General features: G+C 31.9%; 2 protein-coding genes across 5 annotated transcripts; both read left to right on the top strand.

The window, feature by feature from the left end:
• Window positions 1–355: 355 nt before the first annotated feature.
• LOC123709663 (bifunctional coenzyme A synthase) lies at window positions 356–10,147 on the top strand. 4 transcript variants are annotated; one of them, XM_045661147.1, is made up of 11 exons: window positions 356–911; window positions 1,204–1,322; window positions 3,506–3,672; window positions 4,212–4,389; window positions 4,758–4,934; window positions 5,269–5,417; window positions 6,058–6,255; window positions 7,218–7,306; window positions 7,487–7,652; window positions 7,914–8,096; window positions 8,654–10,147. In XM_045661147.1, the coding sequence occupies exons 3-11, from the start codon at window positions 3,511–3,513 to the stop codon at window positions 8,837–8,839; spliced, it is 1,488 nt and encodes a 495-aa protein (XP_045517103.1). In that variant the 5' UTR covers window positions 356–911; window positions 1,204–1,322; window positions 3,506–3,510; the 3' UTR covers window positions 8,840–10,147. The 4 variants fall into 4 exon arrangements, with proteins under 4 accessions (XP_045517103.1, XP_045517101.1, XP_045517104.1 ...); XM_045661145.1 differs by lacking the exons at window positions 356–911; window positions 1,204–1,322 and adding an exon at window positions 2,698–3,438; XM_045661148.1 differs by lacking the exons at window positions 356–911; window positions 1,204–1,322 and adding an exon at window positions 2,700–3,266.
• A 1,626-nt stretch (window positions 10,148–11,773) lies between these two features.
• LOC123709509 lies at window positions 11,774–13,582 on the top strand. The gene has a single exon (XM_045660900.1). The coding sequence runs from the start codon at window positions 11,774–11,776 to the stop codon at window positions 13,580–13,582; it is 1,809 nt and encodes a 602-aa protein (XP_045516856.1).
• Window positions 13,583–14,457: the final 875 nt, after the last annotated feature.

Here is a 14,457-nt window from a genome sequence, read left to right as displayed (position 1 = left end):
GTTTGTCAAAATAGGTAAATTTAAATTACTGGTTACATAAGAATATGATTATGTTTCTGTATTTTTAAATTACTCGATTTTGCTATGGCTTTAAGATGCGGGCAGTGGATAATGACAAATAATCGCGGCTGACTATGACTTTACAATAAAAATTTAATAACTTAATTAATTACCCTTCATGATAATTGTATTCTTTCTTCTTAAATAATACGTAATAACATGTATTTTGCCCCTCGGTAAGGCATGTAAAACAAGAATTAATTTTGTCTTTTGAGATTTGACATTCCTGAATGACCCAAGTAATTATTTGAAGTTTTGAGGTAATCTGTGATGAGACTAAAAATAAATTCTATCAGTATATCAGCTATTATGGGGTCTAGACAAGATGGCTTAACAGTAGTGTATATAGAAAGTCGAAAACTAAATTTGTATGAAAATGATAGCTCGTGTCGACAATCGGTAGCCTAATCCCAAAAGGCGTGAGTCGGGATACAATAAATAACGCCATGACAGTGCTACAAAAACGCAAATTAACGCTCACGCTCACAGTGTAGAAAAGATGGCGTTTATTCGCCATGTTTTTGCGTGATCTCAAAAGCTGCTGTTTGTATTAATTCAGTACAATTATCGCCATCTTTAAGCTACCCTTTTAAAAAATGATATATTTTGGACGTTTTAACGAAACGTTGTTTTTTAGTTAAGAGTTATAGTTTTAAATATCTGTAATTTTAATTTTATCTATCTTTTTTATACGTTCTTGTATAATAATAATGATTAAAACAAAAACAGAAAAATATATGAACTATAGCGTTAATCTAAATAATCTAATGATATAATATTGATTTAAATTTATCAAATCAAGTAGATTTATACTTCATAAACATGTATAAAATCTAGTGAACTAAGTAATGGTAAGACATTTTCTTTAATTTTTTATTACTAAGTTAATATAGTTATTATAATATTGTTCATGAATGAGAAGTTTGCATCCAAGTCCCGTAGGAATTACTGACATTGGTAATTAAAAACTTTGATTGACAATTAGCAGCAAAGTGACAAATTAAGTATATTTTTAAGTTTAAAATAAAGTGAAGAATTTTAATATTAAAGTTACGTACTGAATAAACCTTGTAACTATCTTACACAAGTTTATCAGTTTTCTATTTGATGAACGTACTAACAAGATAAATATTTTCTTTTCAGAAAAAGAGAAGACAATAAGACAACTACAAGTATTAACAGAAACCACCAACGGAGAAGTTGTATTAAAGTCTTAGATTTTAATTAATTTAAGTGTTATACCTGAAAACGAATTTAAATTGGTTAGTTAAGTAACATTACCTCAAAACAGTAACTCAAACTTTGTTCTTCCACATTTAATCTTAAAAAATTCTGCAATATGCATGTGAATGAGATATTTATTATAAACAAACTGTATTTGTAGATTTTGGGAAGAATCACATCTTTACAATAACTATTATTTCTTCCAATAATCGTGTTAAGAAAACAATCACTATTTTGTTTAATGCTATGTCTTTTTCTGCTATGTATCAAATGCATGCAGGTATTTAACCTTACAAAGTACCTAAACAATTTAATGAAATCATCACATCTAACATTAGGTTTTATAAATTGAACTTTTTTTTTGTATAGAATAGCACACAAAAAAGATATTGAGATGCCCATTAGACACTTACATTTATCAGTTAATTATGATTTTTGGTTTTTAACTACATATATGTTTATTAATACATCTACATTGATTATGCATTTAATTTGGTGTGTGTATTCAATAGTACTGTTTGTATTGTATAATAAGTTGTTATATTTTTTATTTTTCTATTTATACTATACAACATGCTAATGAAGATAGTCTACAGAGCTGCCTTATTTTAATAAAAAATAACTATGACTGAAACATTTTCATTTCACTACCTGTATGTTTAATATTCCTAACTATTAGTAGGTACAGGTCATTCATATAATTATGCATGCAATTAGCTGTACAAAGTTTGTTTATCTCACCACAATATTGGTACAGGTAAGAGAGTAGAAATAGATTTTTAACAATCAACTTTTATAAATGCCTACTTAACTGAAATTTGATTTATGGGTATACATAAATGGAGACAATTCAAACTATGTAGTCACTAGTAAAAACCAGACTTATTCTATAATATGAACTCAAAATCTGTATTCAAATTGATATTGAAATTGGTCAAACACCAAACTTAATTAAAACCAAACATAATTAAAGCTGTGATCAAACACTAATTTCAGTGTTCACACTAGTCTGGTTTTTCCCCCCTTTTTTTTAAATTCCTTGGACTTTAACAACTGCTAATCAAATTTCTTATCACTCTTTATTTATTAATCAAACCGCACTACTATTTCTATCGTTTCTTCAAAGCTAAATGTGTTGTTTCTTGATTTTGCAGATTATTTGTTGTGAGATCAAATCCTAAAAATATAAAGTATAAATTCCAATTAAATCTAAAATTGTTCCGACCTTGCTCGTATTCTTATGTCCATTTTGCAGCTTCCTATTGCAAATGTACAAGTACAATATTGTAAAGTTTTCACTTTTATTAGGTTTATATATGTGTGACATTAGAAATACATTTAATCCAGAGACAATATGACGGAATAAGTTCCTACGAACAGCAGCTTGGAGCTACACCGGCGAATTGCGGTAGTGTAGTAACGTGTCTCTTGGCTGTGAACAAAGCATTTTCGACAATACAATTACGCTAAAGCGGTAGTGTACGTCGAATACTAATATGACTAGACCCCGCCATAAAATAAAAAAATATTTGGAATAAGCAATAAAAACTCCAATGAATTTGATAATACAATACTGAATACACTATTGTTAGTTACACTATTGTTAACACCTTGCGGTCATACTTGATGTATATATTATAATTTATAACCTTTATTGCCTTAGATAAGACTTTATTAAACATATTTTGTACGAGTGTAAGAATAATATATATATTACTCATTCGTTGTACGATATATGTATGTATATTACAAATAATATAATTAGGCCCTGCAAGAGAAAATTTCATATTGTACGTGGAACGTCTTAATTGATTAAAAAAAAATTTACCAATCACGAACTATCATTTAAAAGCAATAAAGTAACGTGTACATAACGTTGATAGTCGTACAGAACTTAATCGTTGCATTATCAGTACACATCCAAGTGATTTTTGTTTCTCCTTATAAATTTAATCTGTCCAAAGAACAAAGTGAGTTTCAAGGTACGAAGTGAGTACATTTTGCAATACTATTTGCACATAAGAATATGTTTTGGTTATTATAATGATAAAGTATGTATAAATATGTGTCACAGTTTACTTAGCGTTGCCATAGCGGTAGTGTTACTATCAATTTCATTATCCTACTATTTTGCAAAAATGAATTCAAATACAGGTAGGTAAAAACTATTGTTGAATAATTATCATTTTAAAATTTTCTATATCTTAACTTTTCTTTCTAGATCTAATGGCTTCAAATGCTTTATTATTTGTATCAAACACTGCAAAAACTCTGAAACTATGTTTGCAATCGTCAAGATTTGTAAAAAATATACTTTACATCAAATATATTGGGGTGGATAATAATTTATCAGTAATCAACAAACAAATTATTGATATATATTCAAAGGTATTTAAGATTTTATGTAACACTGGTGATATTATTATTCTGCAAATAAAAAATAAATATTAGACTGAATTATCATACACAGTCATAATTATACATAAGGTACCTTTTACAAATGAAAAAGGAACAATGTAAACTGTATGTACAGCATTGCTGAAGGGACTGATTTTTTTTTTGAATTCTTATTTACTATTAAAGTAGCAAGCCAAACTAGGTTTTAGAGTTTGATTTGGAGTTTACTAATATTCTAGTGAGGGATAGTTAGGTTGTCTATCCATCCATTTTCTGTGTTAGCTATGTAAAATACTCCATTAAAACCAACAAACACTTTAAGCATTTAAATTAAAGTTAGTTTGTTGGTTAATTTAGCTAATTTAATTAAGAAAGTTTTATTTATACTAGTACTACAAACACATTTAAATAAAACTACCCACCGTAACGGATATAAATGTTAATTGATTTTAATATATCTTTTAGCAAAGTATTATAAAATCCTTTAAACTATATTATATAATATATATTATTCCATAAAAATATTTCAGACTGCCACTCAAAATGAAAACCTAGACATAAGATTGATCCTAAAACCTTTGGAGGGTTTAAAAAAACTCCAAACAAATCATCCTATTGATATGATATTGACTGATAGCAGAATAGAAAATCAAAATCTTAAAGAACTTGTGTTGAATATAAGACCTGAATGCCAACTGGAAACTATTGGTAAATGTAATATATCTATTTATTAACAGTATATAGCCTATGCAATTATTTATTACATAACTGCATGCTTATGCTTAGCCTACAACCTATCAATAATGTATCCAAGCCACCTGAATAAAGGAAAAATGTTATAAATTTGCAAACTTATAAGCTACTCAATAATTAGATAAAAATTTGTTACTTGTAAATGTATAACTAAATTAAACATCACAAATTACAAATTGAGTGTGTGAATTCCTGGTATATTTCTTTATTACAGTGATATTTCTTTTTAGGCATTATCTTCACAGAAGTTCTATAACCCAGAAGAAGTATGTAATGGCTTAGCGATTCTATACTATATTAATAAAAATATAATTTAATTTTAGAGACTGAAAATGAAATTGAAAGTATGAAAGGTGAGCCAGTGAAGACTTATGAATATGTAGCTCTTGGTGGTACATTTGATCGTCTTCACAATGGCCACAAGATACTTCTATCACAGGCTGCCTTGAGGGCAACAAAACATGTAACAGTTGGTGTCACAGATGTTAATATGATTCAATGTAAGGCTATAGAAATACTTACTATGTACATACCTTACATGTTTGTATAGGTATGCCAAATAGGAAGCATAAGACGCTTAGACAGAGGCCGCCAATCCAATCTACTTAAACTTTTTTATTACACATTCTGCTTTATAGGCAGATAAGTAGATCCAAAACGATTATATGATTACAGGAAATTAAATCAATGGCCTTAAAGTGGTTCCTCAACAGTTTCCGTGCAGATTATTAAATATATAGATATTCAGAGAATGTTAATAATCTGCCATTTGAGATTTATTACATACTTGAATACAAGTCTGCCATTTTACGTAAAAAAACAATTATATTTCAGCAAAAATATTATGGGAACTAATACAACCGGTTGAAGTAAGAATCAAAGCTGTAAAGGATTTCCTCTCTGATATAAATCCAGATTTGGAATACAATGTCCTTGCTATACAGGACTTGTATGGACCAACAAAAGATGATCCTAGATTTGAAGTAAGACTGTTTTTTGAATTAACTTCTAATCTGTAGTCACTAATCTGTTTAAGCGTGATTCGCGCTACACCAGTGGAATTTTCTTTCTATATGCGTGTTTGTAATCAAGATCAGCTCCTACAGTATAGGCAAAGACGCGAATATACAGAAGCCTGTTTCTAAAATAAATAAATCAATGGCGATACAATCCTTTTAGGTTTGGGCCTCAGATTTCTGTATCTGTTTCACGATCATTTGTTAATCAAATAGGTAAGTAGGTGATCAGCCTTCTGTGCCTGACGCACGCTGTTTTTGGGTCTAAGGCAAGCCGCTTTCCTCACGATGTTTTCCTTCACCGTTCGAGCTAATGTTAAATGCACACATAGAAAGAAAATCCATTGGTGCACAGTCGGGGATCGAACTGACGACCTCAGGGATAAGGGTCGCACGCTGAAGCCACTAGGCCAACACTGCTGAAGCCTGTTTCTACTTGTCTATAAAAAAAAAAACAGTATAGTCGCGACTGGATTAGTATCTGTATTATATCGAATGGAACAAACACAAAAATTTAATCAAACTTTATAATTAAAATATATTTTAATATAACTTTATAAGTTCTAAACTTTATACTCGCTGTATTAAGGTATATTTTCTTTTCTAGATGATTGTACTTAGTGAAGAAACACACAGGGGTGGTGTTAAAATTAATGAAAAGAGAAAAGAGAATGGCATAAGAGAGCTAGACATGCATGTGATTGAATTGGCACATGATGACCAGCATTCGTCAGAGGAAGACGCGAAATTAAGTTCCAGCAATCAAAGAATGCGACTATTGGGAACTATGCTGAAATCTCCAAAGGTAATTTTCATTTATACGCTGATAATCTTCAAATCTACATTCAAACAAGTCTCAATGATCTCCAGCAAGCCATACAATCTACTAACGAAGAGATGGTAAAGATCGTTGACTGGAGTAAAATTTTGGTCTATTAGTAGACCAATTTTTTTTTTTAATTTGAATCCCAACAAGAGTAAAGTAATCATTATTGGCAGCCCTTATTTCACGCCGAGATTTGATTGGTCCAGGATACCTCCTGTACATGTCGACGGTGTAACTTTAAATATTAGTCGTACGGTAAAAAATCTACTTGATCAAAATTTATCTAGGGAGCAGCATGTTAATGAATTTAGCCGCAAATTGTTCGGTGCCTCCAGTATACTTCGACGTCTTCGTAATTTTCTTTCCTTTAGCACTAAAACCACAGTGGCACAATCTTTTCTCAAAACTATATCCGAATATCCGAAATATAGCGAGTCCTTTAAGGTCTCTGCAATTAGGCTATGGAATTCACTTCCCGTCCCTATCTTCCTTTAAATTTCTTCTGTACAAACGTTACCTGTCCACATCGTATCCCTAACTTTCTTACTAACTACTAACTGACGTGAGACTGATCTTAAATTATCATGATTTATGTGCATTTTTTATTTTTCATGTATCCTTGTAACGTGTTATGTGTAATGCGTAATTTTTTCACTTCTTGCCTACCTTATCTAATTTAATGAAAAAATAAATCTCTCCTAACAGTGGTTGCCTGGATGACATCGCTCGAAAGCGATAAGGGCGCCAGTTGCCCTGCTTTTGATTAAATTATGTTCACTTTTTATATTATTTGCAACAAAGTGTTACTAAATAAATAAAATAATTAAGGGGGTATATCCGTAAAAGTAATTTTTAAGACGTAGATACTGTTTCATATTAACGTGGAATAATAAACATTATAAAATATATATATATTGTTATATATTTTTAATTATTTTTAGCCAAATTCAAATATCCCAGTTACTCCGTATGTGATTGGCTTGGCAGGAGGTATTGCTAGTGGAAAAAGTAATATTACAGAAAAGCTCAAGTAAGTTTATAACAATTAACTATATTTTGCACGGACTATAATCAAGATATATTGTCAGTTGTTAAAACGCCTTATAATTGCCGCCAAAAGTATGAAGTGTACAAATCATACTTTATATTTTTAAGTTGGTATTTTATTTCGGATTTAGGGTGAAAGATAATGGATTAAATTTTATTTTAGGTTAAAAGGTGCCGCCATTGTAAACTGTGATTTAATAGCACATGAGCTATACAAGCCGGGGTTGCCATTAAACAGAACACTTGCCAAAACATTCGGTAATCATATTATAACAGCGACAGGCGAGATAGATAGGAAGAAGTTGGGGGATATTGTTTTTAGTGATACGGTAAGATTACATTCTTATTCCTTACACGTCATTGTATTTAATCACAAAAAAATTATTCCTTTATTTTTTTATATTACCTTATTATGACTATGGATGGTCATTTTACGATCTATTCTAAATAGAACGTCGTTACAATATTGCGTCACCGATGAAGTTAAAACTGCAAGATCTCAAATTGACATATAAGCATTCCATATTTAAAAAGCAAATTTGCAAGTGTATACCAATTTCAACCTGTGTTAAAATTTGAATATATTCCAGAAAGAACTAAACAAATTGAACCAAACAGTATGGCCGTTTATTATTGAGGAGGCTCAAAACAGAATCAAAGTACTAGGAGAGCAGGGATATAAAGTAGTTGTTATGGAAGCTGCGGTTATGATACAAGCGAAATGGTTCCAGTACTGCCATCAACTATGGGCCGTTATTGTACCACCGAAAGAGGTATATAGAGTTACGGCTAAGTAATTTGTGTGTATGGCTATCTAATGTGTAACGCAAATGGGGTATCCCATTCCAAAGCTCTTATAGTACCTTGGAATTGTTTAAAACATGGGCCAAACGCAGAAGGCTCATCTGATGCTAAGTGATACCGCTCGTGTACCCTCAGTCTGCCAGAAGGGTCGCAAGTGCGTTATCGGCCTTTTAAGAATTGGCACGCTCATATCTTCAATGACCCGTAGTCAAATTGGTACAAAGATATTTCAGTGGGTAGCTGGCTCCATATAATGGTGCTGGGCAGCAAAGACTGCCTAAAGGAACGCTCATTTGTGGAACGACGGACTTCGATGTAATTTCGCGTCTTAAATCCAAAAATGGGTGAAGGGATCACCTTGTGTCTGACCCATGTCAGAACCTACTTGTCTACGAAATAAATGATCAAAGAAACAAATGCCTAAAAAGACCTGTAGCGCTACTGAGTCATTATTTGTCTTGACAAAAACTGTTTATTTTTTATTGTCAATTTATATTCTATAGTTTAAAGAATACTTCAATTACAGGCAATTCGTAGACTTCAAGATAGGAATAATTTGTCCGAAGAGGAGGCGAAGAAACGGGTTGAAGCACAACCATCAAACTGTGAACAAGTGTCCGAAGCAAATGTTGTGTTCAGTCCGTACTGGAGTTATGAATTCACGCAGCAACAGATCGATAAGGCGTGGGACGAATTGCAGAAATATCTGTGATTTTTTGATATTTTCATACCCATTTAAGGGGCGTAACCGCATAGCGTTTTGACAAATAAATTATAAGGGGAAAAACATATTGTCAATAGCAGGTTAAAAAAAGTTTTGTTACGATAGGCGGACTCACCCAAGTACCATCTAATAACGTCAAATAATTGGGAACAGGTGATGTCGATATGTGTCAAGTTAGCTTATGTTAAGCATAGATGGCGGAATTTGCATAAGAAATTATAGTTTTATAATAGGTAACTAAAATAACAGACTTCAACGGAGAAAGCTTAAAATCTTTTTAACTAAGTACGACTTTGCAGTCTCGTTATTTCATAACAATAACTATTATTAGATAATTGCGCAATCTATGCTTAATATAAGCTAACTAGAAACATTTCTACGTTGTTTCCAATATTTGTAATAAACCAAGATTATTTCGAGTGATATTGAATTTAGCCAATTATTCTTTATTGATAGTTACTGAGTATGCGCACTGGTGTTCAGTCATAAGTAAACAAAGAATATTTGTAGATGTCTTAAATATTACGCCTCTGGCACTTAGGGGGCGTTCAAGTATTACGTAACGACTTTTGGGGGGTCCTCTTGTAAAACGTTACGATGCGGGGCTCGGATTAATTACGCTTTATTGTTAATATATAGGCAATTTTTTTATAGAATTTCGATACACAATATGACCTCAACCTTGGGATGGCGCACAACAGAAACTTATAAAGGTCGAAATCACTAGAGTTACAGAATTACACGTGTTGCGCCTTGTTTAAAAAAAATAAACTCAGTGATAGTGAACACAAGGGTTATTGAACTATTTCTACGAAGGCGGATCGGCAATTGTGGGCATCATCAAATGATTTTTTCTTGAGTTTCTTGTTTATTAGAGGTTATTGATGAATTTGTAGTTTAGGTTTTTGTATGTTTTGCTCTTTATTAAGGTCAGTTTATATTTACAGACATTGAGGGTGCCACAGACAAAATATTATAATATATTCTTCTCTACAATGCATTACATATTTGTATCGTGCTTCAGACGCCAACATTCACTGAAATAATTATTTGTCTGTGCGGTCAAACGGAAAGATCGTGTTATGTGTCATGGTCGAAAACGAAGCGCCGCATCGTTTTCCCTCCATTTTATATTATTTCCCGCCATGTTTGACACGGTACTTGTCAGTCATGCCGTGTTTGGATGGCCAGACAATACATGTGATACCAAATAATTATGTGTAAGGGTAAATGTTTATTATATAATTAGACTTAGATTATACGAAATCAATTGTTTTGTTTTAATAAAATATATTTTATTTATTGCATCTTTAATTTTATTGCGTCTGTGCTACCACTTTTAAAAGGGCTCGAGAATTGAACCCAGATCTCACTATATAAATATAAAAATTATTTGGAATTTCAGTTTTTTATTGTTGTGAAAATTTACTTATTGTTTCATTAACAAATACCAAGTGGTTTCTTCCTAAAATCATTTAAATTTCTTAATTCTTTTAATACATATATAAATTATATATTTAGGTAGCCTAAGGTAGGATATTGCACAAAAACGGTTGGGTAACACTGCTCTAGACACTTGAATCTAATAAACTCACACATTGACTGATTGTAAAAGAACTCATTATATTGGTCTCAACGAAAGTGTTATCACGTAGAGTGAATGTCAATCCAAATTTGAATAAGTTATAAGTAAATCTATAGAATCATTAAGCCATATACAATAACTTATTTAGCCTATCATGTTATACTATGTACAAAGTATTACAATAAAGTAGAGTAAATATATGAAATTCTTAGAGACCATAAACTTCTCAATAACGACTGTACAACCTACTTGGAAATATATACTAATTTCACGTTACCGAACCTTTGTTTAACAACCTTTACTTTGTAAATGTAGTCATTCTATCATTTCTACGGTCTGCCTGTTCCTGTACTTTTCCACCGTGTCACTGTTTTGCTTCATTAATGGTATTTCCATCCATGCCCCCCCCTGCTTGCAATGAAGCACCAGGTATCATGTAGTGGATATTTCTAGAATACTTTTTAGTATACATTTTTATTGTTTCAGTTGACATATTATAATTTATTGTACATTTAATACATATTTATATGTATACCTAATGATTTTTATTATAATTGAAGTACTTTCTAGTTCCTGTGTCCGTACACGTTTAGTTGCGCTTGTTCACCTCAGAATGCATCCGATTCATTCATATTTTTAATTACTGATGTGATTGGTGAACACATATGCGTGACATATATCGTAGATTTGGAGCTACGACATACCAATTTCCTCACGATGTTTACCTCTATCGTATAAGAGCCCATAAAGAAAAAAAATCCATTGGTGTACAGCCATAAATCGAAAGCACGATCATATGCTTGCGGGTCTCATCCTGAAACCACTAAGCCAACACTGCGCTGTCGATAACTATTATGTATTTATTTTATATACTTGGTGTAGTCAAATCAAATCCTAAATTTGATTGATTTGTAATAGGAGTACTTATGTCCTGTACATTTATATAATGACTATATTGTAAATGACTCTCACGAATCATAAAGATTGTATAAAGATGGACGAGTGGACGATGTACTTAAAGATAGGAATATTTTTTACTCTAATTAGTGTTGGGTGCGGGTTCGAGATATTAAAAAATAATCATGAAGATAATAAAATTGATACCTTAGTAAGTATATAAATAAATGTTGACGTCCTCACGCTTCAGGGTTTGAACACAATTCAGTTTTAACGGTGTTATCACTTGAAACACAGTTAAAACTGATATCTTTGTGGCTTGTAACTTTATAATTTAGACAAGAGAGCTTCTGTACTTTAAAATTATTTTTATTTTACAGACCACAATTATTAAAGAAAATTTCGTGTACAACGGCCGGCACACATTTCTCCTTATAGGGATGTTTCCTGATCAATTTTATTCGAAACTCAAACATCTACCTGTTACATTTACTATAACCGATATAAATAAAGAAGACGCACAAATTGAAGATGTCGTTCCATATCCATCAAATTATATAGCTTTTAGTTGTCGATCAAGAAACGAATTCGAATCAGCACTATTTAAAGTTGTAACATTACCATATTGGCACCCACTTGCATATATTATCCTAGTTTATCAATCTTCATACGATACAGTTTCTGTAGCTCAAATGTTCTACGCTTTTTGGTATTTTAAGGTCATTAATGTTATTATAATACACTTTGATGACCTACAGGAGAAAACCTATATATCACATTTTAATCCGTACACCAGTAGCTCGTTTGAATTAGATCATATTTTTGGGTGTTGGACTGTCAAAAAGATTACTATGCCAATAAGCGATTTGGATGGCTTGATTTGCGAACAAGGTTGCCACAATGTTTCTATATATTCAAAACTTCGTTCTAACAACCTCGGTACATGCTTGAGCTTCAGTACCTCTGTTCTCAGTTATAAAACCCCGGAAACCGTTAAAAACCTTATTCTATTTGAGGATAAAAGCGCCAACTATCATAATTACAGCATGAATAGTTTTGCAATTCAACTGGATCCATTTCTCAATATTAAGGCAGATAATGGTACGTACACGCTTCATAAGAGGGATGGTCAAATTTGGAATGCACTGTCAAAACTCATGAATTTTTCCATTGACATAACGATGAATGAACCTATATGGAAGCATGACTTTGATTATATAACAAACCTGCAGGAATTTGTTTCATTCACACAAAGAAAGAAGGATTTAGTTATTTTACCAATGTATCAGTTTGACGTGATGGTTGTTGAGTTAGATAATACTGTGCCTTTACAAGACAGTGGCGTCTGCTTTATGTCGCATCGGGCGGGGTTCGAAACTGTTGTATTCGATCTTAAGTTATTTAAAAATAACATAAAAATGATAGTCGAATTTTTGCTTTGTTTCTTTTGTACTTGGATGGCATTTATTATATTTAACATAGAACAGTCACGACGATTTTCATTCGATCAAATCGGTAAGGACTTTGTTAATTCGTTTAGAACTGTGCTTTCTATAAGTGTTCACAAACCACCGAAGCGTGGTTCTTTCCGAATATTTCTTGCAGTTGCAATCTGGAGCTTTTTTGTATTAAACTTTTCCTCGCAGGCAGCGATCATTTCATTCTTTTCAGTATATAAGAAGGGAAAAGAAGTTGATACATTTGACGATATTTTAGAGAAAGATTACGTAATCGAAGGGATATCATCCCCGGATGTTGTATTACCGGAAACCGAGGAGAAGTTTAAATTAATCAACAGCAAAGTGGTTCCTGTACAAAATATGTTCATATGTCCTGAGCGTATGAAGAATGATAGTCAAAGATTTTGTTTAGTGGATTGTGCATTGGGCCGTTTTCTAGAACGAAATTTTTTAAACAACGGCGAGCAATATCTTCACATTGCAAGACAGGACAGAATACACAGCCACTACTTGGAGATGATAATGCATAAACATTCGCCAATGACTGGTCGATTTAATAAATATATGCAGATGATGATCGAAGGTGGTTTGATCAACAAATGGATTGACTACAGATTTGATGATATAAAAGAAGAAGCACCAATTAAACCGCTGTCAATGATTGATCTGAAAGGTATATTCCAGGGATTTTGTATGGTTTTGGTTATATGCACTATGATCTTTTGCGTCGAAGGGTTAATAGGTATCGCACGTTGCTTTAGGAAATTTAGTATAAAATCATATTTTTAAATTTCATATGTGTTTGAAATTAAATAAAAAAATATTCTTTGTTGCATTATTATACGTCGGTGACCAGACTCTTAAGAGTTACAATAAACCTAAAAAAATATAAATTTCAAATTCAAATAACTTAAAGTATAAATCATATGAAAATGGCTACCGTCTCCGTAATATGTCTCACCTCAAACCAACACAAGTAATTTTTGTAGCTCCGTAATCGAGTACTAATAACAAGCAATGTCATTTTGTCTAATCTGTCTAATTTAAGCACATCGTAATTAGGCATACATATAATTTTATTGTAAAGCTCTTCCTCTGGTGGAATTTCCGTTGACCAAAGACAGTGCATCCTTTTCATTTATTTAATTAAACCAAATTACAAACATTAAAGCAATTTATTAGGTAATAAAGACGTGAATAACCATGTATATTTTATTTGCAACTAAACACATAAATAAGATTGGAATTGCTGTAGGCGAAATTTTTGATTAACAACTTTGCTTCATTTAGTTCATAATATGCTTAAATTAGGTCCTTACATATGAAATTGGCGTTTTGTCGTACTGGCCAGTTTGACCTCAAATACCTCCTCTTTGATTAGGAAGTTCAAATTCAAAGTTTGTAAAGCTATTTACTCATATATTTGTGCTTCGATGACCGTCATTCATTTGTTTTTTTCTTCTGTTTTATTTCTGTTTGCGTCACTCTTTTTACAAAATGGAAAACTTAAAGTATCGCATTATTTACGAGTACGAGTTCCGCCGTGGCACTAGTGCTGCGGAAACGACTCGAAGGGTGAATGATGTGTATGGCGGTCATGTTGCAAAAGAAAACACAGTTCGTTTTTGGTTCGAACGTTTTCGTTCTGGTAATTTCTACCTGCA

This window comes from Pieris brassicae, chromosome 5 (assembly GCF_905147105.1).
Source record: "Pieris brassicae chromosome 5, ilPieBrab1.1, whole genome shotgun sequence".
Taxonomy (NCBI): domain Eukaryota; kingdom Metazoa; phylum Arthropoda; class Insecta; order Lepidoptera; family Pieridae; genus Pieris; species Pieris brassicae.
The sequence above is the reverse complement of the archived record's forward strand: the minus strand, read 5'-3'. Positions and strand labels throughout refer to the sequence as shown.